The 27,340-nt window shown below is 39.3% G+C and overlaps 1 protein-coding gene across 5 annotated transcripts in view; it reads left to right on the top strand.

Moving 5' to 3' along the window:
* Lrig2 (leucine-rich repeats and immunoglobulin-like domains 2) overlaps window positions 1-27,340 on the top strand; it is a 57,939-nt gene that overhangs the window by 12,432 nt on the left and 18,167 nt on the right. For 2 of the 5 annotated variants that reach the window (NM_001310698.1, NM_001025067.2), the window contains exons 2-11: window positions 1,933-1,998; window positions 4,782-4,856; window positions 5,295-5,429; window positions 7,655-7,798; window positions 7,933-8,076; window positions 8,476-8,619; window positions 8,814-8,957; window positions 17,552-17,632; window positions 19,307-19,378; window positions 19,637-19,705. In NM_001310698.1, the coding sequence (NP_001297627.1) occupies window positions 1,933-1,998; window positions 4,782-4,856; window positions 5,295-5,429; window positions 7,655-7,798; window positions 7,933-8,076; window positions 8,476-8,619; window positions 8,814-8,957; window positions 17,552-17,632; window positions 19,307-19,378; window positions 19,637-19,705 (1,074 nt within the window). The other 3 variants (XM_017319602.2, XM_006501544.3, XM_030252634.1) reach the window with 3 other exon arrangements.

Below are 27,340 nucleotides of genomic sequence, written 5' to 3'. Positions count from 1 at the left end.
AGAAACTCTCATTTTGACTTGTGAAATCTACCTTCACATTTGTTTACAGCTGGCCGGTGTTGGTGGCACATGCCTTTAAAAGGCAGGTGGATCTCTGTATTCAAGATCAGTCTCGTCTACAGAGCTAGTTTCAGGACACCCAAGGCTCCATAAAGAAACCTGGCCTCAAAAAAAAAAAAAAAAAAAAAATTGTGAGCCGGGTATGGTGGCGCACGCCTTTAATCCCAGTACTTGGGAGGCAGAGGCAGGCGAATTTCTGAGTTTGAGGCCAGCCTGGTCTACAAAGTGAGTTTCAGGACTGCCAAGGCTACATAGAGAAACCCTGTCTCGAAAAACTAAAAAAAAAAAAAAAATGTTTGTAGCTGATCTATTATAATATAATATATTCACTACCAGAGATGAAAAAAAAAAAAACCATTGTTAAGAAAGCAAGGGACAAAATATGCATTATAATTTGTGTAAAAATTTGTGGTGTATGTATAAAACATTTAGAGGGCTGCAATATACATAGTAGTTCCATTTGTTGCTATTGGAAAAAGATAAACTGTGAGGAAGCTAGTGACAAGGATAGAAGACTTTATATCCTTTTACCTTTTAAATTTTTATTTTATTTTTATTTTTGAGACAGTGTCTCAGTGTCTCATTGTGTAGCCTTAGCTGGCCTGGAACTCAACAGAGATCTGCCTAATTCTGCCTTCCAAGTATACTACCACACCCAGCTTGTTTGTTTTTGAGAGAAGACTTTGCTAGGCAGTCTAGGTTGGACTATAGTTTATGCCCCTCCCACCTCAACCTTCCAAGTGCTGGGATTTTAGGCATGGACCACCATGCCTATATGGCATATGGATTTTTATTATTGAACCATACTAATTTATCCTAAATTACTAAAAATAATGCCATTAAAATAAAAAAGTATTAGATCTGTTGAAATTTGGACAGATTTATTCATAAGCATTACTTTTGGTAATACTAAAATTCAGTTGTACTTTTTTTGAGACATGGTCTTGATAAGTAACCCTGGCTGGCCTAGCGTTTATTGGCAAAGCTCAAATTGAATGATCCTCCTGCCTTTGTTCTCTTAGTGCTGAGATTACAGACAGTTTGCACCATGCCTGACTCAAAATTCACATTTAGGGGTTGGTTAGATAGCTCAGCGGTTAAGAGCACATACTATACTACTCTTGAAGAGAGGACGCTTGCAGAGGACACCATTGAATGCCTGTAATACTACCTCCAGGGGAATCTGATGCCTTTGGCCTCCATGGGCACCTGTACTCCCATGTACATACCCACATGTGAACATAATTGAAAATAAAAAGAAATCTTTTGTTTCTTTGGTTGGTTATTTATTTTTGAGACTGAATTTTACTGTGTAGCTCTGGCTGGTCTGGAGCTTGATCTGTAGACCAGGCTGGCCTGAAACTTGTGCCTGTGCTTTCTAAGTACTGGGATTAAGGTGTGTACCACGACACCTGGGTAGACTCTGGCCTCAGTGGGCAAGAATGCGCCTGGTCCCACAGTGACTGGGTGGGGTGGTGGTGGTGATGGTGGTGGTGATGGTGGTGGTGGTGGTGGTATTAGTGTGTGTGTGACATCCAGAGGGGTCTTCGCTCTTTCAGAAGAGAAAGGGAAAGTAGAATAGGGAGAGGACTTGAGTGAGGGGGTACTGGGAGGAGATGAAGGACTGATACTGAGTTGTAAAGTAAATAAATAAATTAATGAATTAAAGAAAAAAGTTACCTTTGTAGGACTTAGTATTCCTGTTTTAGTTTTGTACTTCCTCCCTTCTCCTCCCTTCTAGAGCACACTAAAGAGTTGCCTAGATCTTAGCTCCTCTACCATTGAGACATATCTTCTTAGCCCCTGTTCTGTTTGGTTTTTCTCTGAGGTCTAGCTTCCACCACTAAGCTCAGTATATCTGTCTTCTTTCAGGGATTTGAGTCATAACCGGTTGTCTAACTGGAACAACACCTTGGAATCACAAACATTACAAGAAGTGTAAGTTATTTTTATTCATTCAATATTAAAGTCTTTAAAGTAACCTAATTATGAATTTGAATATTTTTGGTGTGTATTTGTGTGTCTGTGTGTGTACCTGTGCACTGTAAGTTCTTGTGGAGTCCAGAGATTAACATTTAGTATCTTTGTGAGTTGCTTGTCTGCTTTACTTATTTAAAATAATGCTTTTATTTCTTTTGTGAATTTCATATATTTTGATCATATTCTTTCTCTTCCTCCAACTCCTCCCAGATCCTCACATACTTCCCTATATTGCCAACTTCACATTCTCTCTCTTTTTTGTCTTTGTTTTTTTGAAAAAGGGTTTCACTGTGTAGCCATTGCTGGACAGGAACTCACTTTGTGGATCAGGCTGGCCTCAAACTCACAAAAATCTACCTACCTCTGCCACCACATCCAGCACTCTTTCTTTCTCTTAAAAAACAAAAACAAGGGGCTGGAGAGATGATGGCTCAGGGGTTATGAGCGTTGACTGCTCTTCCAAAGGACCAGGGTTCAAGTCCCAGCACCCATATGGCTGCTCACTGCTGTCTCCAAGATCTGACACTTTCACACAGATATACAGGCAAACAAAACTCCAGTGCATATAAAATAAAATTAGATAAAATAGAAAAGAACAAAAACTAAACAAGCAAGCAAGCAAACAAGGAGTCTAATTTGTGTTGGCTATCTCTTCCTGAGCATGGAGCCTTCCCTGGCGTATGGTTGATAGACTCAGTATCACTCCACTGAAGAAAACAGATTTCCTCTCCTAGCAGTTAACCAATTGCAAATAGCTTTTTGTCTTGAAGTGGGACTTTGTGCCCACTTCCCCTTGGGGTTTTGTCTGGCTTGAGCTTGTGCAGGTCTTGTGCTTGCTGTCACAGTCTCTGAGTTCGTATGTGCATTTGCCCTGTTGTGTTGAGAAGACAGCTGTTTCCTTGAAGTTACCCATTACTTCTGGTTCTTAGGATCTTTCTGCCTCCTCTTTTTCATAGACCTCTGAACCTTGATGGGAGAGGTTTGGTATAGATTTTGCATTTAGGGCTGAACATTCCAAAGTTCTTTCTTTCTGCACATTGATTAGTTAATTACCATTTACTTCAAGAAGCTTCTCTGTGGGGCGTGGTATCGAATGCCTTTAATTCCAGCACTCGGGAGGGGCCAGCCTGGTCTACCAAGTGAATTCCAGACAGCCAGGGCTATACAGAGAAACCCTGTCTTGAAAAACAAACAAACAAACCAAACCAAAACAAAACAACAACAACAACCAACGAAACCAACAAACAGCTTCTCTGATGAGGGTTGAGAGAGACACTGATGTATGTGTATAGCAATATGTCATTAGGAGTTGTTTCATTGATATGCTTATTTAGCAGAATAATAGTAGTGGATTTCCCCTTAGGGCCTATGACCTAGCTTCTTGGCCTCTTCTACCTTATTTTTTGAAGCATCATCTTTGAAATCTGTACTACATAGACTGGTCATTGGTCATCAGGGATCCATGTAGCTCCACTTTCCCACCTCAGTACTGGGTGTACAGATGTGTGCTGCTCTGTTCAGCTTTATATTGGTTTTAGGGATCCAAACTCCGGTCCTCATGTTTGTACAGCAAGAGCTTTACTGCCTGGGCCATTTCTCCAATATGAATTTGGGAATTTTTAATCTAGAGTTGCTGTGAAAAAAATTGAAGGAATTGAAGGCTGGAGATATGGCTTTGTGGTAAAGAGCACTTGATGCTCTTTCAGAGGACATGAATTCCATACCCAGCAACCATGCGAGGCAGCTCATAACTACCCTACTATCCTACTACTGAGCTACACCTCTATCCCACCCTTTAAAAATTTTCTAAAATTAAAACATAGTTGCATCACTTCTTCAGACCCCCTTTAAAAAACTTTTTATTATTTTATGTGTATGGGTAGTTTGCCTGCATGCATGTCTGTGCATCACATGCATGCAGGATTCACAGGAAGTCAGATACCATGGAACTGCAGTTAGAGACAGTTGTGAGTTGCTGTATGGATTCTGGGAATCAAACCTGAGTCTTCTGGAAGAGCACCCAGTACTTTTAACCATGGAACTCTCTCTTCAGTCCCTCAGTATCTTGCTAAATAGCTTAGATTGGTTTAGACCATACTGTGTAGGACAGGCTGGCCAGTGGACCTGTGCATCCTCTTACATGCGTCAAAGGACAGGGGTTACTGGCACGTGTTATCATATCTGGCACAAGCCTTTGTAATACTGATTTTTCTTTTTCTTTTTTGTTGCTGTTGATTTGTTTTTGTTTTTTGTTTTTGTGACAGACTTTCTGTTATATACTTCAGACTGATTTTGAACTTACATTCTCCTTCCTTTCCCTCTGAAGTAATGGGATTACAGATATGCTAGAACTACATCCAGTATGTAATGCTGACTTTAATGGTAGATCATTACTATGAAGCAGCACATTAAAATTGCTAATTTCTTAGAGCTGGAGAGGTAGCTCAGCTTAAGCACACATACTGCTCTTGTAGAGGACCTGAGTTTGGTTTCCAACACACACATTGGGTGGCTGCCACCTTAACTCAAGCTTCAGGGGGTTCAATGCCACTGGTTTCTGAAGGCACTGCACTTAAATGTACACTTAAAGTCCTAAAAATATCGAATTTCTCAAAGTTATATATACTTAGTCTCAGTCATAGGCCCTTTCAAATTTGGATATATTAAGATATTAGCCAAAACCAGAATTGAAGAGGTAATTTCCATTATTAACCTTTAAAACTTTTTTCTCTTTTGCTTAGGAAAATGAATTACAATGAGCTAACAGAGATACCATATTTTGGAGAACCAACACCTAATATTACTCTACTTTCATTGTAAGTTAAGATTTCAAATTTCTTATTTAATTATGAGGTGTGTGTGTGTGTGTGTGTGTGTGTGTGTATACAAGTGCTTGGCTCTGCAAGCACAAGGACCTGAGTTCAAATCCCAAACACCCCTATGGAAATGCAGGTGTGACTGTGTGTGCACTTGGCAGTAATGAGAGGCAGATGCTGAAAGTTAAGATTTCAGATTTCTTATTTAATTATGAATTTTGTATGTGTGTGTGTGTATATATATAGATACACACACACACATGTATATATAGAAATACCTGTTTTGGAGAATCAACACCTATTACCACTCTGCCTTCACTATAACAGTACATGCCATTGTTTTTACAAGTACCTATACTGTTGATCTTAATTATTTAGTATCTTTGTGGCCTGGGTTGCATCACTGACAATAACGTCAATATCATCCTTGTTTTGTAGGGTGCATAATTTAATCCCAGAAATAAATGCAGAAGCATTCGAGCTTTATTCTGCTCTTGAGAGTTTAGACCTCAGTTCCAATATAATATCAGAAATCAAGACATCTTCATTTCCTCGAATGTCACTGAAATACCTGTAAGTAAAATAGAGACTTAGATTAACTCATGAATTGAAGAACAGTTTATTGAGTCAACTGCAGTAGGCTGGGCAGGAATTGGTGCACTGCCTGCCAATGCATTTCTGTCATTCACTGGCCATCCCTCCGGTGTCTGTTGTTTATGGTAATTTTGATGTGTGTGTGTGCGTGTGTAAAACAAGCTTAGTTTTGGGCTTTTGTAGTTATTTATTTCCCTACTTCACCCTAAAAGAAAGAGTGCTCAGAGAAAATTGCTAGACATTGAGAGCAAAGTTTGAGATTTAGTTTTAACATTTATTTGTTACTGTGCAGGGGTGATGTAATGTATACACTCTGCAATGAGACTGTGCAGGTCAGAGGTCAGCTGTGTGCAATTGGGTTTTTTCTTCCATCTTTTTCTTTCTTTTCTTTCTTTTTTGTTTTTTCAAGACGGGATTTCTCTATGTAACCCTGGCTGTCTGGAACTCACTCTGTAGACCATGCTGGCCTCAAACTCAAGAGACTCATCTACTTTTGCCATTAAAGGCATGTGACACACCTGGCTAGCCTTTTCTTCCATCTTTAGGAGTGTTTCTGGGATGAAATTCAGGTTGTTAAGCTTGTTTGGCAAGTGTTTTTACTCGCTAAGCTATCTTGTCAGCCCAAGATTTAGTTTGAGAGTTTTTCATTTCGGTGCTGGGAACCAGATGCAGGATCTTGTCATGCTCAGCAGTGGCTGTGCTGTGACAACCTCTAGTCCTAGTCAGCAGTTCTGTGAAAAGTTAAGAGGCCTGATGTGCTTCTGTTTGTTGACCAGGAGCTTACCTTGTGTGCTCTGCTAGTCAGCATTGTGCTAGTTCCTAAAGTCTAGTCATCCTGTATCAGAACATCCCGAGTGAAGGAGGAGCCATGCTTTTATCCTGTCTTGTTTGTCTTCTTTTTCTTTTTTTTCTCCTTCCTTTCCTTCCCTCCCTCCTTCCTTCCCTCTCCTTCTCTCTCTCTCTCTCTCTCTCTCTCTCTTTCTTTCTTTCTTTTTTTCTCCCTCCCTCTCTCCCTCCCGCCACCCCCCTCTCTCTTTCTTTCTTTCTTTCTTTCTTTCTTTCTTTCTTTCTTTCTTTCTCTCTTTCTCTCTTTCTCTCTTTCTCTCTCTTTCTCTCTCTTTCTCTCTCTTTCTCTCTCTTTCTCTCTCTTTCTCTCTCTTTCTCTCTCTTTCTCTCTCTCTCTCTCTCTCTCTTTCTCTCTCTTTCTCTCTCTTTCTCTCTCTTTCTCTCTCTTTCTCTCTCTCTCTCTCTCTCTCTCTCTCTTTCTCTCTCTTTCTCTCTCTTTCTCTCTCTTTCTCTCTCTTTCTCTCTTTCTCTCTTTCACTCTTTTTTGTTTTTAGACAGGGTTTCATTCTGTAGTCCTGGCTGGCCCAAAACTCACTATATAGTCCTGGCCTCAAATTCATAGAGATCCACCTGCCTGTATTTTCCAAGTGCTGGCATTAAGTTTAAGGGTGTTCTCTACAAAGTCCCACCTTCCCTCGTTTTTCAATGCTAGTGTCTAAACCTAGGACCTTACTATATCCTAGACAAGCACTCCATCACTGAGCTATACCTCCAGCTCTAACATAATTAATTTTGTAGGTGAAGGGAGAAAGCAATTAAGTGATTTATGAAATAAAATAACAGGTAAGAGGCTGATTGTTCAGTGGGTACAAGTGCTTGGCTCTGCAAGCACAAGGGCCTGAGTTCAAATCCCAAACACCCCTATGGAAATGCAGGCATGTCTGTGTGTGCACTTGGCAGTAATGAGAGGCAGATGCTGAAAGTTCAGTGGCCAGCCAGCCTAGCCAAAATGGTGAACTTACGGTTCTATGAGAGACTGAGCCTTTGGTTCCATGAGAAACCCCATCTCAAGGTGTGTAAGTCAGAGAATGATAGAGGTAGCTCTCCCTTTCACTCTCCTGCTCTGGACACACGCACACAAAAACATACCCGTGAAGATTTTTTTGTTGTGGTTCATAAGCATGATGATTGAGTATTTGCATCGCATGTGCTTCCCATGAACCTTGATACTTACAACCTTAGGAAATATGATTTTTGTCCAATGTTAAAAAAAAAAAATAAAGCCTGACTTGGGGTGGGTACTGGAAATAGCAGTTAAATGATTTGTCAACCTGTGTATTGTAGCAGAGTTTGAGCTAGAGTTAGATTTGAGGAGTCACTACTGTTTCTTTTCTTGTGCTATTACCTTGTCATTTTAGGAATTTGAGCAATAATAGGATAAGCACCTTGGAGGCTGGCTGCTTTGACAACTTATCAGATTCTTTATTAGTGGTAAAACTGAACCGGAACCGAATTAGCATGATTCCACCCAAGGTCTTCAAGCTGCCTCATCTCCAGTTCTTGTGAGTAGCAAACTTGGTGGGTTATAGAAGACAAGTTTTCCTTTACAGCAGCTTTTCTTTTAAATTACTGTTAAAATAACTCAGCCAACTGTAGCCAACTGTTTTAACTGTACATTTTTGTTGTTGTTGTTAAGGGAACTGAAAAGAAACAGGATTAAAATTGTAGAAGGCCTTACCTTCCAAGGGCTTGATTCTTTACGCTCATTGAAAATGCAGCGGAATGGAATTAGCAAACTCAAAGATGGAGCATTTTTTGGCTTGAATAATATGGAAGAATTGTAAGTATTAGACTAGGGGATAGTCCACAACTGAGGGCTCTTCCTCCTCTGTAGGTTGAACCCCAGGCCTTATACATGTCACACCCCTTGCTTTCATATAGACTTTAAAGTTTTTTAGTTTACTGGAATTTTTGTTGTCATTCATAAGCTTTTCAATATAAAAATAAATTGTATTTCATATTGTTTTTGACTCAAAATTACCAGAATTTATGTGGATTTGGAATGCTGTACCACTTGGTCTGTTGGCTTTATAGATACTTAGTTGCTTTAGAGCTTAAGTTTCTTGGGTCACTAGAGTTCAGCAAAGGTGTGTCTGTCTGTCAGTTTAAAGGAAATTTAAAACTGTACTTGGTGTTGAATGCCTTGTTTTGAGTCACTTACTTCTCTATAATTGTACAGAGAACTGGAACATAATAACCTTACAGGAGTGAACAAGGGGTGGCTATATGGCTTGCGAATGTTACAGCAACTGTATATGAGCCAGAATGCTATTGAAAAAATCAGCCCCGATGCATGGGAGTTCTGCCAGAGACTGTCTGAACTGTAAGTGTTGAGTGGTGCTTCGTGGGAGGGGGAAACACTCGGCAGAATGGAGTCAGTTATTCTCATGGTAGTTATGAGATCTGGAATCTCTGGTTCCTCAGTTTTTGTTAGAAAACTGAGCTTAGCGTGTCAGTAAAGTTGATAGATTGGGCTAATACAATAATTCCTGACTTTCAGTGTTTCTTGTTTTTTAGGGATTTGTCCTATAACCAGCTGACCCGCCTTGATGAATCTGCCTTTGTGGGTCTGAGCTTACTGGAGAGATTGAATTTAGGGGACAATAGAGTCACTCACATTGCTGATGGTGTATTTAGGTTTCTTTCCAATCTTCAGACATTGTAAGTTTTGTTCTGTTTGGTTTTTAATCTCTTTTAGAATGAAAGTGATCAATGTGAAAAATAGATATGTGTTAGTATTTTGTGCTTTTTTTTGTTGTTGTTCTCTAGCCCATAAATAAATTTTAGAGCAGTTTATACCTTATTCGGAGTTAAGTGTCATAACAGCAAAGACTCTCCCTGTCAGTTGGCAGTGTCAGAATGCTCATGTTCTCATGACGGGTAGTGTCCCACAACTGCTGGCTTTCGTCTGGAAGGATGCAGTTATATGCAGTGGGAGCACTTCTGTTTACTGTAGTAGTTTGCTGCATGACCTTGTTTTTTTGTTTGTTTACTTTCTGGTTTTTGTTTTTGTGATTTTTGAGTCTTTGGAGATAATGCTAGGGATGAAAACTTGAGCACACTAGGCCAGCACCTTACCACTGAGCTACATCTTCATGGCTTTGCCCAAAAGAAACTAACTCCTTTTCTTATTTATTTATTTTTTTTTGGAGATAAGATCTCCGTGTGTAGCTTAGGTTGGACTTGAACTCTTAGTTCTGCCTTCCAGGTGCAGGGACTATAGGCATATACCACCATGCCTGGCTAAATTGTGTGTGTGTCTGTGTGTATGCGCACGTGTGCACACACATGCACGCTTACACTTGTGCATGTGGTGCTGCTGCTGTTAATTGATCATTGGCCCTGTTCAGTGGATCGCTCTCCTAGCATACCCAAGAGCAATATAGTCAGTCAACAGCAGCACCACCAATGAATTTCATTAGGATTGCTTATAGGAGTCTGGCCGTAAGACTGAAGGAAATGTCTCTTTCCTCCCTCTTCAACCTGTAAGTATGTGTAATGGGGCCTTGTGAGCCTCTTCTTTCTCCAATATATGTGTTATATAGGTAATCACAGCTTCTGGGAGTTTATGATTATTATGCCATGTCATGTCATGCTTGGATGACATTGTTCCACAACCCTTAACTCCTTGTCTCTGCCCTAGCATTCATTCTCTCCATTCCCTCTTCCACGATATTCCATCAGCCTTGTGGTTGTGTGTGTGTGTGTGGGGGGGGTGGAAAGCATGATTTCAGGATCCCATTTATGACGTGAGTATTAAATACTCATTCTCCTCACCTTGACCAGTTAAGAGTCTCTGCAGTTAACTGCTGGCCAACTCCAAAAAGGAGCTTCTCTGATCAAAGCTGACAATTATAGTCTGTCTGAATGGCTATAGATTTGTTTATATAGTCATATAGACAAATCTATATTCATAAACAGTTATTTAGAGGTCACATGTTGTGCACATTGTATCTTTTAGGAAAATAATAGCAGTTGCTTCCCCAGCCATGGACCATGTTTGTGGAGCAGGCCTCAAATCCAGTCACAAAGTAGTTGGTAACAGACTTTTTGATGTTAATACCAGTGGGCACATCTTGCCTTATAAGTCAGTAGTGTTGCACACAGGGTCCCCAGCTGAGTAAGACTGTTGATAATAATATTCCTCTAGCATTATGAAACTAGCCAGCAGGAAGGAAGTATCCAGCAATTCTAGTTTGATTTTTCTGTTCTGAGACCAAAGCATTTGGTACCTTCATCAGTGTCTTACCATCTAGTAGCATTTGCTTGTATTGTTTTGGGGGCCTTTTGAAGTCTTTCTGTCCAATAGCCTGTAGGGAACTAGCCCACCCTGGTGCTGGGTTTTTATTTAACAATGAATGGCTTCTGGTAACAGCTTTAGTCTCTCATTCATGGTACCTCCATTCAAATTCTGTTTTTTGATTTTTTTAAATTTTATTGTTTAATTAGCTTACCAAGTATCAGTTTTTCTTAGGAGTAGGGGCTTTTCCATATTTATAGCTTTAATTGACTTTCTTGCCTACTCTTTCCTCTTCCCCATCTCCTCTTCTTTTTACCATTCCCCTGCCTCCTTTCCTGGGTAAACTTTTCTACTTCTTGTATTCCTGTTTATACTTTTGTGTCACACAGGTTTCCTCCCCACTAGAAATGTCTTTTGTCTCTTCTCATGGGCTCCTTTCTCATAATAAAGATTCTTTGTTGTTGTTGTTATTGTTTTAAGACAGGATTTCTTAGGCTGGTGAGATGGCTCAGCGGGTAAGAGCTCTGACTGCTCTTCCGAAGGTCCTGAGTTCAAATCACAGCAACCACATGGTGGCTCACAGCCACCCATAATGAGATCTGACTCCCTCTTCTGGTGCGTCCGAAGACAGCTACAGTGTACTTATGTATAATAATAAATAAATCTCTGGGCTGAAGCAAACAGGGACTGAGCAAGCAAAGTTGACCGGAGCGTGCGGGCTTGACATGAGCAAGTAGAGGGAGGTCCTAAAAATTTAATTCCCCTGCCGGGCAGTGGTGGCACACGCCTTTAATCCTAGCACTTGGGAGGCAGAAGCAGGCGGATTTCTGAGTTTGAGGCCAGCCTGGTCTACAAAGTGAGTTCCAGGACAGCCAGGACTACACAGAGAAACCCTGTCTCGAAAAAACCAAAAAAAAAAAAAAAAAAAAAAAAATTTTTTTTTCAATTCCCAACAACCACATCAAGGCTCACAACCATCTGTACAGCTACAATGCATTCACATACATAAAATAAATAAATAAATCTTAAAAAAAAAGGACAGGATTTCTCTGTGTAGCCTTGGTTGTCCTAGAACTTGTTTTTGTAGATCAGGCTACCCTCAAGCTGCCTTCCAAGGTGGGTACACAGCTAATAATTTAGATTCTTAATAGCTCTTGAATACGATACTTGGTTATTACCTTTTTAAAAAGATTTTTTAAAAAATTTATTTATTATATGAAAGTACACTGTAGCTGTCTTCAGATCTCATTATGGGTGGTTGTGAGCCACTATATGGTTGCTGGGATTTGAACTCAGGACCTCCGGAAGAGCAGTTAGTGCTCTTAACCGCTGAGCCATCTCATCAGCCCCCTAAAAGATTTATTTATTTATATATTTATATATACGAATACTTTGTTTGCATGCGCATCTGCATACCAGAAGGTGGCATCAGGCAGTTGTTGAGCTGCCATGTGGGTGCTGGGAATTAAAGAGCAGTGAGTGCTCTTAACCACTGAGCCATCTCTACATCCCTGACACTTGGTTGTTATCACATTCAAAATTAATAAATGGTTTTAGGAAAGTGATAGGCTCCAAACTTCGGTCCCTAACTACCAGTGAGGAGCCTCAGTAAGTATGAGAAAATGCTCATATACTTAAGATACACAGTGTCTTTTTTTAGTTACTATTATACTTACTTAGTTCTATTGCTGTGAAGAGATACCATGACCAAGGTAACTCTTATAAAAGGAAACCATTTAATTGGGTGCTTGCTTGTAGTTTCCAGGATTAGTGTGTGAACATCATGGGAACATGGCAGCAGGCAGGCATGACACTGGAGCAGTGGCTGAAAGTTTACCTCTTGATCCTTAGGGAACAGAAAGACTGGTCCTGGTGTGGGTTTTTTTGAAACCCTACCCCTCCAGTGACACACTTCTTCCAACAAAGCCACACTCCCTCCAGCAAGGACACACACCCAATTCTTCCAAAATCGTCCCACTAACTGGAGCTCAAACATTCAAACATAGGAGCTAATGGGGGCCAGTGGCATTCAAACCACCACATTCCACCCCCTGGCCCCATAGTGCTGGGAGACTGCCCGGCCTGGAATGGGTTGAAGTGGGACACAGTGTTACACATAGGTAAAAGATTGATGATCTCCTGCCTTTTAACTCTTTCTTACTGTTATGTGCTAAAAACTTAACTCTTCACTACTTGTGCCCTTCTATCTGGCGATTAACACATACTGTGTAGAAGTGGGAATTAGGTAAAGGAGTCGTTCCTAGTGCTGCTTTTTTCTGGCCAGCCAGTCAGGAGCCCTTCACTGTCCAGACTGATTAACTCTTTGTGAGCCAGAGAGGAAGGAAAGGAAAAAAACTAAGATCCTTTACACAGACGAACATGCACAGACACACATATATTCACAAATATGCACAGACACACCACGTATATTCATGCCCCACTCTGGTTGGGCCCGACCACCTATCTCAATCAACTCCACAAGTATTCATGCATGCTTGCATACATATATATATATATATATATATATATATATATATATATATAAACAGACAGGCATTATACATAGATACATACATTTGGATGGATGGATACATACATTTGGATGGATGGATGGAAGGGGCAGAGCTCCCCAAGCCACTACACCCTACACCATCTTTATTTTTTCCCTCTGGCCTTTTTATACCATCTTAGATAAAAGTTCTTTAGAAAATTACCTTGTAGATAAAATGTTACACAAAATGGGAGTTACAAAAGGATGTTGATGTTAAGTTCAAAGCAGTGTTTCATTCTATGTGCTCATTATAAGTTCAAAGCAAAGGTTTCACATGGCCTTGCCTTCTCATAGTGCACACCTGTGGTTTCATCCTTGGATCTGAATGTTTTCCCTTGAACACAAATTTATCTAAAGCCTATTTCTCTTTCTAGTGTAATTATGAAAGCTCATTGCATTTCTTACTATGTAGCCTTCACTTAAGCTCTTATGAGGAGTAAGCACGTTCTGTTGTTGATTCTAACTTTATTACACCTTTCTGGCAAAACAACTAAGACCATCTCTTAAAATGTTCTTCCTAAAATTATTTGAATCAAATCAGGAATTCTATAAAATCATTAATTCATCTAAACAGGATTAATTCATGAAAGTTCATCTTTATGTTGATCTACAGGAAATCTGTTAAATAGGGTAGGCTAATGCCCAGGGATAATTATGCTAATTTAATAATGATAAGAAAGGCATATCAGCTGCAGGAAGAAATCCTTAGGTGAAGTCTCTTTGGGACCTTGCCTCATAGAGCTCACCCATCTTAGTCCATGTAAAAAGGTAGGCCACCTGCAGGAAGGCACCTGATAGACTTTGCCTTTCCTAGATGGCTCCTGACACTATAGGCTTGTAGCCACATCAAAAATGCATTTAATCCTCATAGTCTTTCATAGTCTCAACACTATTTAAAAGTCTCTTCTGAGACTCAGGCAGTCTTCTAACTGTAACCCCTATAAAATAAAAATAAAAAAGGAAATCACATATTTCTAACTTACTGTGCCACAGAATATATATTACTATTCCAAAAGGGAGAGAATGGAGCAGAGTGAGGAAGTACTAGACCAAAGCAAGACTGAAACCCAGCAGGGTGAACTCCAAATTCTGTATCTCTATGCCCAGTGTCAGAGGGCTTGTTAGATGGCTTTTATGTCCCATTTCTTCCAGCTTTGTTGACTGAAACACACTTCTTTCTCTTGGGCTGGTTCCACATCCTTTCTGTAGCTCTCCTTGACAGCTATCTCAAGGTTCAGCTATCTCCAGCCTCTTGGGGTTTCCAATGTAATCCAGGTTTCACTTTCACAGCTTCATGCCATGGCCTGTTTGGGCTACCGTGCAGGGACTCTTCTGCCACGCATCTAGTCTCTGTGGCTTTCTTTAACTGCTGAAGCAAATTCTACAATCCTTTTACTGTATCCTTGATCAGGACAGAACTGTGTGGACAGAGTGGCAAGTTGTATTGCCTGCTCAGGTAGTTAAAACTCCCTCCATGAGTTACATTTACGTAAGCTTTGGCTTGCTGTTGTTGGTTTTCTTTGCTACATAAACTTTCCTGTAATGAGACTTTTCTTGGATCTGCCAGCAGTATACATGATGACATAGATAGAATCTTTTTTAATATTTTAAAGCTTAGGCCTTTTAGCTAGGGCAGTCTCCCAGCCAGCTATCTAAACTTAACCAGATCAACTAGTCTACCACTCTCTATGTGGTTAGCTCTGTACCTCTGCTCCACTGTTTTTCCCATTTCCTCCATGTCTGCCGGTGAATCCCCTTGCTGATTTCTTCTTCCAGAGACGCTCTCTGTAAGGAAGTTCTGCCTTCCATTTCCTGCTAAGCTGTTGGCTGTCAGTTCTTTGCTAAACCAATCAGCAAGTAAGGAAGGTGAATGTTTAAAAGAGTATGAGGCCTGTGATGGGCCATAGGAATAACAATACCAAGGTCTGCCCTTTCTCAGCTCTCTGCTAGTTTGGCAATCAGCAGTTGAATATACAGAGACAACCTTTACCCAATGTACAAACAGTTACCCCAACACTTTGTTTTTTATAAGTTTCAGGGTTATCTGGTTGGGTATTGCCCTGAAGTACCATTTCCTTTATTCCATTTAGCACAAGACCTTATTTATTTATTTATTCCTTATTTATTTATTTATTTATTTGAAATTTACCATCTCTGTGAGCACAGGGCTTGGCTACAGCATTCCATTGCCTGGTGCTCTTTTTACCCCAAAATGTACATTTTGCATTTCTTTTTGCCCTGCTGGCCCCTTTTCATTATAGATCTGTGTAACAATGATAACCACATACCACAGTGCTAAGCTGCCTTGGCATCTCTGCCAACGGCATTAGTCTGGACCTCTTAAATTTAGTCTCTGGCAGATTTTTTTTTGGACTAAGGGCAGAAAACAAGTACATTCTTCGTCAAAATATTATAAGAATGGGCTCTAATATTCTTCCCTTGTGAAACCTTTTGAGCTGGGCCTCCATAGGCCACATTGCTTTCAGCACTACTGCCTTCCATGCTCCTACTAGGATGGCTCAATTAAGCCCTACTTATAGCATTCAACTGCTTTCTTCATCCAAAGTCCCAGTTTTCCATATATCTCTAAACAACAGTATGGTCAGGCCTTTCTCAGCAGTACCCTAGTCCTTGATATCAACTTCTAAGTTCTACTTCTATGATGAAACACTATGAGCAAGCCAACTTATAAAAGGAAACATTTACTTGGGGGCTTGCTTATAGTTTCAGAGGGTTAGTCTATAACCACTATGGCAGGGACTGTGTAGGCAGCAGATAGGCAGGCATGGCACTGGAGTAGTAGTTGAGAACCACAGGATGGAGTCAGAGAGAACAAGACTGGGCCTGTTGTGGGCTTTTGAAACCCATCCACAGTGACAAACCTCCTCAAACAAAGCCATACCCCCTAATCCTTCCCAAAATAACTGAGAATCAGTTATTCAAACATATGAGTTCATGCGGGCCATTCTCATTCAAACCACAGACACACATGCATATAAAAACACACACCTGGCCTTAAACTGAGAGAAATTTACCTACTTCTGTCTCCAGAATGCATGAGATTAAAAGTATGTGCCACCATACCCCGCTGCTTAATTTTATGTGCCTTATTTATTTATTTATCTATTCATTAATGTAATTAATGTCATTATTTAATTAATGTCTCCAGACAAGGTTCTGCTGTGTTACCCAGGCTGACTTTGAACTCTCCATCTTCCTGTCTTAGTTTCCTGAGTCCTGGGATTATAGGCATGAGCCTATAATTTGTGAATAGGCATGCATCTCTTGGTGAATAATTTGGAGGAGGGGGAATTTCCTGAAGAACTGATAGTAAAATAAAATGAGCTATATTAGCATTTTACTTCAGGGCTAAGCAAAAAAGAAACCTCTCTTGGCATTCACACTTTATATAATCTCATAAATCAGAAAGCATGTGCCTTAGTTTAGTGTGAGATAGCTTTAGGAAGTAAAAGTAAATACTTCTAATATAGCCAGTATTTCATCAGCGCATGATATATACAAGTGTACTTTCTCTAACAATGGAATGGTTTTTAAAGAAAATAGTTTTTAAAAATGGAATAGTTTGGGCTGGAGAGATGGCTCAGTGGTTAAGAGCACTGACTGCTCTTCCAGAGGTCCTGAGTTCCTTTTCCAGCAACCACATGGTGGCTGACAACCATCTGTAATGGGATCTGCTGCCCTTTTCGGGTGTGTCTGAAGACAGCTATAGTGTACTCATACACATAAAATAAATAATAATTATTATTTTTTAAAAGAATGGAATAGGTTTTAAAGAAAACACAGTGAGCACTCTAGCATGTAGTCGTATCATTTTTGCTCCTCAAGGGGAATGTTAGATTGCTCTTGAGCTGTGAAGTTCTATATTGGTATTTCTCTTTGAGGTACTAAGTTTAGGAGTACAGAGGCAGTCTTGGAGCACTCAGGAATCTCATGACTCTAAAATTACCTTTGAAAGCTGTATCTGTCACCTTTATCTTGAAACCTTCCTTTTTTATAGGCCCTGCCTACAATTTTTAATTGGCTAGTACAGTCAGATAAGGCTAGCTAGGAAGATTAATTTTTTGCTTATCTACATTTATTCATCCATCCATTCATCGATCTGTCTATTTTTGAGGCAGGGTCTCTCTAGAAGTTCTGTCTTGGAAATCACTAAGTACATCAGGGTGCTTTGAAGTCACAGAGTTGCGCCTGCCTCTGCCTCCAACAGTTAAGTGCTGGTGCTAAAGATGTGCATTACCATGCCCTGCTGCTTAGTTAATTTATTAATTGTTCTGTGTTTATCACAAGTATTCCTTTAAAAGGCAAGACTGGGTCTTCATCATAAATAACTGTTAAAATAAGGACTGAAATTAACATGTATGTTTCTTGTTGCAGTGTCAGGATGCTGCCAAGTGGTGTGGTGGTTATATTGGCTAACAACCTTTTTCTCCCTGACACTTTCAGAGATTTGAGAAACAATGACATTTCATGGGCCATAGAAGATGCTAGCGAAGCCTTTTCTGGACTCAAAAGTCTCACTAAGTTGTATGTATCTGTGATGTTTATATCTAATGTCTTTTCAATGTTACTGTGTAATGTTTATTTTATATAGCCAGAAAGTCTGACCCTTCCATCTCCTAGAAAGGAAAGTTTTGTTTGTTTGTCAAGTAGGTTGTTGTTTGGTACTTTTTATTTATAAAGTATTCCTATGGAAAATAGTTTCTTAATTAGTTTCAGATTAGCATTGTGAGATATGGGTTCCTTATGGCATCTTCCTACATAATGCTTCTTTACTCTTTGTTCACATTCATTCCTCTGTCCCACAGTCCTCTTCCCACTTCCTCCCTGCCGTGGGTGCTTCCCTTTTTACATCTGGGTAGTCCTTCTGTTTTCTAATGACATATGCACCATTCTTTATTAGATCTGTTGCTTCCCTCTCAGGATCCCTTTTCTAGTTTCATAACCTACACACACACACACACACACACACACACACACACACACACACACACATGTAATTCTAAATCTAGGTTCTGCATATGAAAGAAAATGTTTGGTTGTAACCATTTTCTTGAAAATGCTATAACTTAATTTTTCTTTATGGATGAATAAAATTTTTTTGCATATGTGTTACTCTTTCTTTATCTGTGTTTTAATGGGCATATAGGCTGGTCCTATTTCTTGGCTGCTGCATGTAGTGCAGCATGGTGGTGCAAATGTTCCTGTGGCATATTGCTTTAGAATCCTTCAGGTGTATATGTGCCAGTAGCATGGCTGGACCATATGGTGGTTCTATTTTCAGTTTTTGGAGGGCTCTCCTTACTGATTTCCATAGTGACTGTACAAGTTTACATTCTCAATCTTGTGGAATTTAAATAAGTTACTGAATAGAGTTTTCCATTCAAGTAAGAGCAATGTTCTAAGAAAATATAGTAGAACTAGTAGTGTGTTTAATCTTGGGAGCTACCTGGGGAACCAGTCTAATGATAGGGAAAATACTCTCCCATGAAACATTTGAGATCTCCTATGAGAAGGATTTCTCCAAAGATTCATACGTGTCTGAATATTTGTAATGTGACTAGCTTTTATTAAAGAGAGCAATGGAGAGCTGTGAAGAAATGAAGGAGAGGAAATAGTATAATTAAATGTATAACGTGTGAAAAGTAAAATAAAAATTTAAAGGACAAAACCCCAGAGAAATGGAGACTTTAACGTCACTTAGCCTAGAAGCCACCAGTATGTTAGTGCTTAGGATGAATGCTCAGAGGACTGCCGTTGAGCTCTGAGATCTCAGTAGATGCTTTCATGTTGTGCTTGGATTAATTAGTAAGTTCATGACTTTCTTAAAAATGCTTGCTTTCATTAAGCTAGTGTGTATACTTTTCCCCTTAGTTGTATCTCAGTAAAGCCATTAAAGGGGCCACAGGGATGGCTCAGAGGTTGAGAATGTGTTCTGCTCTTCCAGAGGACCTGAGTTTGGTTCTTAGCATCAGTATTAGGAGGCTCATAAGCACTCAGAACTTCCCCTCCACGGGATCTGATATTCTCTTCTGCCTTCTGCAGGCACAGCACTGAACATGTACATACCTCTTCCCCAACATATACACACAGACATATAACTAAAAAATAATTTAAAAATGTGCATAATACCACAATGCAAGCATTAACACAATTATACCTTGTGTAGGTAAATATCTTATGAATTTAATTTTATTTCAGAATCTTGCAAGGAAACCGGATTAAGTCAGTTACACAGAAAGCATTCATTGGCCTTGAGTCCCTTGAGTATCTGTAAGTATTTCATATATATTCACTCACTGTATAGTCTTTGTGCTAGGCATGGTGGGGCCTGCCTTTAATCCCAGTCCTCAGGAGGCAGTGGCAGGCAAATCTTTGTGAGTTTGAGACAGCCTGCTCTACATAGCAAGTTTAAGGCCAACCAGGGTTGCATACTGAGACTGTATGTCAGCAGGTATTCATGAACGTTTAAGCATTTATGTAATTTCACTACAGCAATGGTTACTGATGTTGCATTTCTCTTGATTTCAGAGATTTGAACAACAATGCTATAATGTCTATCCAAGAAAATGCTTTTTCTCAGACTCACTTAAAGGGACTGTAAGTAATTTTTTCTCTTTTGTTAGCGTGCATTGTATATAAAGTACACAATTTGTGTGTCTGGTGCTATAGGCCAGAGGAGATGATTGGATTCTCTGGAACTGGAGTTCCAGACGATTAGAACTGCCATGTGGGTGATGGGAGAGCAGACAATGTTCTTAACCACTGAACCATCTCTCTCTCCCTCAGTGTCTGTAAAATAAAGAAGGTGGCTCAGATGTCTCAGAAGCGTGGGACGTAGGCAAGGGGTAGAACTGTTAACCCTGAGTTGTTTCAGCTGTCCTGACATTTAGAGATAGCCCAACGTTGGACAGTCAGGAGTGTGTGCTACCACGTGTGTGCTCTTTGTGCTCACACCACTCCTGGGCTCCGATGTGGATTTTAGTTTCTAGACTGTTCGATACCTGTGTCTCTAGTTCTTACCCTATGATCGGGTTAAGGTAGGTAACAGCTGATTTTGTTCTTTACTTTGTGAGATTTATCTAGGATTTTGTGTTATTAATTTTAATGTCTTTAAACTACTAAGATGTTCAGAAAATTTAAATATTGCAGTAGAAAAAAGATAGTGTTTTATATTTTTCCCATATAATTTAAAAAATAATTTTTAAAATATGTATGAGTGCTTTGCCTACATGTGTGTCTCTGTACCATGTATATGCCTGGCACTTCTGGAGGCCAGAGGAGGGTGTCAGGTCCTCTGTAATTGGCATTACAGACAGTTGCGAGTTGACATTGGGTTCTGGGAACTGTACCCAAGTCCTCTGAAAAAGAAGTGGTTTTAACTGCTGAGCTATTTCTCCAGTACTTCCTATATTTAAAAAAAAACAAAAACTGTCTTTAAAAGAATATTTTATGTGTATGTGCCTTAGTGTATGTAAGTATACTGCATGTATACATATGTGAGTACAAGGAGATGAGAAGAAGGCATCAGATCCTTTGCAACTGAAGTTGCAGATGCTTTTGAGCTGCCGTGGGGGCACTGGACAGCAGCCCAGGACCTCTGTGAGAGTTCTAACTGCTAAGCAGTCTCTCTAGACTGCTGTGAAGGAAGTTAACCTGGGAAATCTTTTTGTTTTAAAGATTTATTTATTATTATATCTAAGTACACTGTAGCTGTCTTCAGATCTCATTACAGAAGGTTGTGAGCCACCATGTGGTTGCTGGGATTTGAACTCAGGACCTTCAGAAGAGCAGTCAGTGCTCTTAACCTTTGAGTCATCTCTCCAACCCAACCTGGGAATTCTTAATAATTTAAACTGGTGTTGGAAAATCAGTTTGTTTAAAATGCCTTAGTTAGGGTCTACTCAAAGGACATACAGTAGAACTAGTTCATGACAAGACAGTGATAAAAATGAAGAGAAAGCTTTTAGAAACTTTTACAATGTGATGTTATAACATCTTTGTGTAGTTTTTAAAAGCCTTAGTTTTGGGCCAGTGACATGGTTCAGTAGACAATGGTGCCTGCCATCAAGCCTCACAGTCTGAGTCCTACAAGTTGTCCTCTGACCTCTACAGAAGAGTTGGCACATAGCCATGTGTAATGCTGTAAACATGCTCACCTTTAATCCAAGTGCTTGGGAGGCAGAGGCAGGCAGATATGAATTAAGGTCAGGCTGGTCTACAGAGTGAGTTCAGGATAGCCAGGATTATACAGAGACCCTCTCTCAAAAGAAAAAAAAGTATGGCATATGTGTATGCCGCCTCCCTGCCCCCAGCATGTTTATACACATGCATGGTAGATAAAAATCTAAACAAAGTTATCCTAAAGTACTGATTTGTAATAGATTGGGAAATTTAAAAACTGGTTCTTACTATAGATGGAGATGTATTAGATGTATTAGAAATGTGTTTTTAAGTTTGTGTTCAGATCCTGTCTCCATTTTTAAAAAAGATTTATTTATTTATTATATGTAAATACACTGTAGCTGTCTTCAGACACCCCAGAATATCTTATTACAGATGGCTGTGAGCCACCATGTGGTTGCTGGGATTTGAACTCAGGACCTTCAGAAGAGCAGTCAGTGCTCTTAACCGATGAGCCATCTCTCCAGCCCCTGTCTCCATTTCTTATAACTTGTCACAGTAGGCAAATTGCTTAGTTGGAGACTTAGTGTTTCTTCTCAGAATGGGAGTAGTGGTTCCCTAGGGTCATATGACAATACCATGAAATAATTTGTTTACTAAGACATTCATTCATCCTCTATTGTGTACTGTATTGGATCGTGGTCTCTTTTCTTACTCCATATTATGTTAAGAAAGTTTATTCTAAGGACAATAAAAAATTAAAACAGTAATGGGTAGGGATGTAGCTTGGTTGGTAAGGTGCTTATCTAGCATGTGCAAGGTTCTGCACTTTATTCCCTAGTACTGCAAAACAACGGTAACAAAAACAGAATAAATAGTTGTAGACATGGAGGGTTTTCAGAGAATGCTGAGCACTGATCCAAGGCACATAGTAAAAATCAAATGCCTAATATTTACAACAAAAATCAAAATATTATGAAAGTCTGGACTATGGATGTGATCTGTCGGTAAAATACTTGCCTATCATGTGTGAAGCTCTGGATTTATCTCTAGCATTGAATTAACCAGGCTTAGTAGTAAGTGCCTGTAATCCCAACACTCAGGATGTGAAGGCAGGAAGATCAGAAATTTAAAGTCATCCCCACCTACCTGTCAAGTTTGAGGTCATCCTGGGCTTCCTAAGACCTTGCCTCAAAATCCTTTGAAAAATAATTGTTGCTTTTTGCATGTTACAAAAATTAGAGGGATCTTATAAAACATTTGGATTTACTTCTAGGTATAGCTAATTTGTAAGGATTCAATTTAACTATAAATCAGCTTATCTTTTTTTTTCTACCAGTATAATCTGAGGGTCAGCAAGAAAGTTTTAAGTAATATGAGAACCTACTTCAACATGTACTTTAGATGGAAGGAAGTATAGTGTCAGTGTAGAGATTCACTAGTGAGATGAACAAATACCAAGTACTTAATTAAACACACTTCAGCAGGCTCCTGACTCTTCTCCGCCCACCTGTGCACCCTTTTTTTTTTTTTTTTTTTTTTTTTTTTTTTGACAGGGTCTCCCTATGTAGACCAGGCTGGCCTTGAACATAAAGATATCTGAAAAAAAAAAAAATCTGCCTGCTTTTGCCTCATAAGTGCTGGGTTTAGAGACATGTGCCACTACACTTGAGCCCATTTAGCAAGGATCCTCCCATGCACATATCTGGTTATCCCTAGATACCCTAGATAATTGACTACAGTTTTCCTTCTGTAACATTCCGCAGGTGATATCTGATCACCCTGACCTGCCTTTAGCAAGAGTCTTTCTAGGTTGTTTTAGCTAGAACCCTCTTAAGTTCTGAAGCCACCTGCTGATTCTTAGCCCCCCTTTCTCATTGGCTAAAAAGAACCTGTTTGCTGTTGCTTGTAATTAGAGTTGAGCCCAGCTTCTTTCCTCTTTTACAGAATTTCATTGCAGAGATCTCTGTGCCTGGGAGATTGTCTTGAATACACTCTGCCTTACCATGCTTTAACAAGTATCACTGAATAGCTTTTCCTTTAACAGTTATGGTGGTGTGGCATGGATAGGATCAGATTCATCATTGGACCCCCGGACCTCTCACCCAGGTCTCCCAAATATACACCTTTGAAGCCTTTGTCTTCATTCCTGACTGATTGATCGGGGATCCAATGGTTAGTCAGACTGGTGAACCATTGCTCTGGACAGACATCCATTGGAGCTGGTGGTAAGGAGAGATTTTGATTCTTGAGATTCTGAGTGCAGTTTCTAATATGGGGCAGAGTGCTACACTTCATACCAGCTCTGCCTGAGGTCTTCCTGGACCTCTTTCCTGAGTCGGGGTTGTTTCCTGACTCCCTGGTGTATTCTTTGTCCTCTGCAGAATCTTTATTTTTTCTTGATTAGGTTCTGTTTCTCTGCCCTTACTGGAAACTCTGGCAATAATGTGTTCTGCTAACTCTATCCACTTAACTGTCCACTTCCTAATTACTGGAATTTTATTGTCCTCTTTTGGGGAACTTACGGTCTCCCTATACTGGTTCTTCTTAATATCACCCCCTTCCATCCCTCTGAGTCTTTTGATAATCTCTGAAAATCCCTCTCTTGCATTTGTCTATCCACCTTTGTCAGTCCACATTCTATTTTTGCTGCTTCCCTTTCAGGCTACCTATTATTATCCATTGGAGATTCTCGAGACTAATAGACCTCAAATAGTAATTGTGTAAGTCTGAAAAACACTGAAGTATTACTTTAATCTATATTCAGATGGGCTTTGGAGATACCTAAATGCTCCTATGTGTCTCTGTAACCCTCCTAAGATTGATTATGTGGCCTGACAAAATAATTTTTAAAATTTTTAATCAGCATATATTGATTATACATAATAACAGGTTTCATTCTGACATTTTCATGCATGCATGTAATGTATGTTGATCATATTTATTCCCTACCCCCTTGTCCTCTCATCTCCTACTCCTTCACTAATCCTCTTCCTAAGTAGTCACATTTCTACTTTTAGGTCTTTTTTTGTTTATTTTTGTGACCCAGTGAGTTTCTTAGGGCTGTTTACAGAAACATGGGCACCTTATCTATGGCTATAGCATTGAAGAAAATGTCTATCTCCAATAACTCTTAGCCTCATTAAGTGCTGGGGCCCAAGCTGATAGTCTCCTCTACAAATATATGTGTTTCACCTTATCCTTTAGAAATGTGTTCCTGTGCTGAACCTGCATAGTATCAAACCTATACACGCTATAAAATTACCACTGCAGAATAATGGTGTTCACTTCTCCTTCCATGTCTTGTGACCTGTTACTGCTTCTTCATCGCTTGTGGGTTGGAACTTTAACAAATTAAAGAAGTTATTTGAACCCAAGCCACTGTAACACTATAACACTTGATCTAATAATCAGTATAGCCATTAAATCATTAATGGGTGATGAGGATGTACTAGACAAAAGGATGATTTATATCCTGAATGAAACAGCATAAGGTTTTTTCTCATTAATCAAAATGACACACAATTTGCAACTTAGGAATTGTTTACTTTTGTGCTTTTCCATGTAACATTTTTATATATTATTGACCTCCCATGATTGAAACTGCAGGAAGCAAGCTGTGGATAAGGGAGATGTACTGAATTTGTAAATAATTATCTTTCCTTCTTTGTTTTTCAGCAACAGTTTGGTTAAAATGTAAAGTATAGGAAAAACAACAGGTTTTTTGTTTGTTTGCTCATTTGTTTGTTTTTACTTAAAACTTCCTTTGGGAGGCAAAGGAGTTTAAGGCCAACCTGATCTATATAGTGAGTTCCAGGCCAACCTGGGCTAGACCCTATCTCAAGAAAAGTAAATAAATAAGTGAGTTTATGTTAGTGTTTTACTGGTTCAAGTAAATCTTAGACTGAAAGATGTAATTTCTGTTTGCATCTGTTTATATAGTAGTTTGTATGTGTTAGGTATGAATGTTAATATGTTCGTGCATTAAAAGGCTGGAATTGACATGAGGGGTCTTCTCCTGTTTTTTACCTTAGTTTTGAGCTGGGGTTTTCCACTGATCTTGGAGTTCTGTTTTAGCTAACCTAGCTGGCCAGCTTGCTCTTGGGACTCTCCCTCCCCCTGCTGCCCCCAGAGCTGGGGTTACATATACTTGTGGCTGCACCTGAGTTTTATGTGGAGCCTGCAGACTCAGATCCTCATACTGTCATAATAGCCCTGTAATATTTGTCTAGCTCTAGATTAGATTTCAACCTTGGGCTACAACCCTTCTGGCAAACCTGTAGCTCCAAAAATATTTACATTACTGTTCTTAACATTAGCAAAATTACAGCTATAAAGAAGCAACAAAAATAATTTTATGGCTGGGGTCACCACATCATGAAGAACTGTGTTAGTTGTATCATTAGGGAGGCTGAGAACCACTGCTCTAGATGGTATTGCCAAATTAATTTATACTTTTTTTTTTTTAAAAAAGAGTTCTTTTAAAATTGACTAAGAAAAAAAAAAGACAGAAGGAAGGAGGGAAAGAAAGAAAAGAAGGAAGGAAAAGAAAAGAGCTAGGTGATTGGTAACACATACCTTTAATTCTAGCACTTGGGAGGCACAGGCAATGAGTTCAAGGCCAGACTAGTCTACAGAGTAAGTTAAGTTCCAGGACAGTCAGGGCTATACAGAGAAACCCTGTCTCAAAACAAACAAACAACCCCAAAACCAAACAACGAAAACAAAACAAAACAAAACAAAAAAACCAAAAACCCAAGAAGAAAACAAACAAACAAGTATATGAATAAGCATAAAACTCTCAGAAATATAATCCATGTATTTTTCAAATTCATATTGCTTGGGTAAACCATGTATGAATAAGATTAGTCTAGTGTTGGGTTAAAACCAGCTGTATTTTCAGAATTGTCAACATTGTGATAAAGACAATTTCACTTTATCTGGGTTTCTACTCAGCTTGTTATCTTCACTAATGTTTGGACTATGAAACTATAATTCAACCTGTGAACAGAATGTGCACTAAAATTAGTTACTTGATGCACATTGAATCAGAGTCAAAAAGAAGAAAAAGAAAAGGATAGTATGTTTTTAATTTTGTAGGGTTTTCTATGATACATTTTTCTTTTCTGAGGGCTATAGGCAGGCCTTGCGGATGCTGAGCACATGCTGTGCCACTATCAGCCTGTGAGTCTTCTCCTCGAGACTGATGCAGAGGTTAGCTTTCCTCATGCTTTAGCCTCTTGAATGAGGGATGTATAGCCATGTACCTTCATATTCAATTTTTAGTAATATTTTAATTCTTACCTCTCTTAACAGATAAGGAGAACAGATTTTCTATAAGAATTTTAATCATAATAATCACAAATGAGTCAGGCAGATGTAAACAGAGTAAGTTTATGAATGAACTTTTTACCAGTCACTGTTTTTATGTAATATGTCTATGTAAAACAATTAAGCCATACTACTAAGTGAAATGGTGAAATTTATTCATTGAATCTGTAGATAATTTCAAAGTATGATAAAATTTGAGGCATTAATTGTCAGATATCTTCAAACTTATATATACTTTAGATGGCTTAAATTCTAGAGGAAACAAAATGTATTTGAGCTTGTTAGTGAGTATGTCCTGGACTGTAGAGAAAAAAAATGTACTGTAGCCATATGCTTGCAGAGACTTAAATAGTACGTTAAATTTGTTATTCTTAAGATGCTGGTATACGGCAGTTTACTTTTCATCTTTTTTTCCCTTTAAAATGTCTTAAGTATTCTTTAAACTTGTAAAAATCTTTACTGTTTTATGTATATGGGTGTTTTACATATATGCCTGCTGTCCAAGGAAAAGATGATAGAATGTTGTCCTTGGAACTCAAGATGGTTGTGAGCCATCATATGGTTACTGGGAACTGAGACTGGGGTCCTCTGCAAGAACAACAAGTGCTACTAACCTCTGAGCTATTTCTCCAGCCCTAAGTGGGATGATTTTTATGTTAGGCTTGGGCGCAGTGAACACATAAAGTCTATTCTGCACACATTCAGTGGTGGTAATTCTGGGACATGAATACTCTCTAACTACAAAGACAGACTAGGAGATTAATCTAGTCATGTGCTCAG

This window comes from Mus musculus, chromosome 3 (genome assembly GCF_000001635.26).
Source record: "Mus musculus strain C57BL/6J chromosome 3, GRCm38.p6 C57BL/6J".
Lineage (NCBI taxonomy): Eukaryota > Metazoa > Chordata > Mammalia > Rodentia > Muridae > Mus > Mus musculus.
The sequence above is the reverse complement of the archived record's forward strand: the minus strand, read 5'-3'. Positions and strand labels throughout refer to the sequence as shown.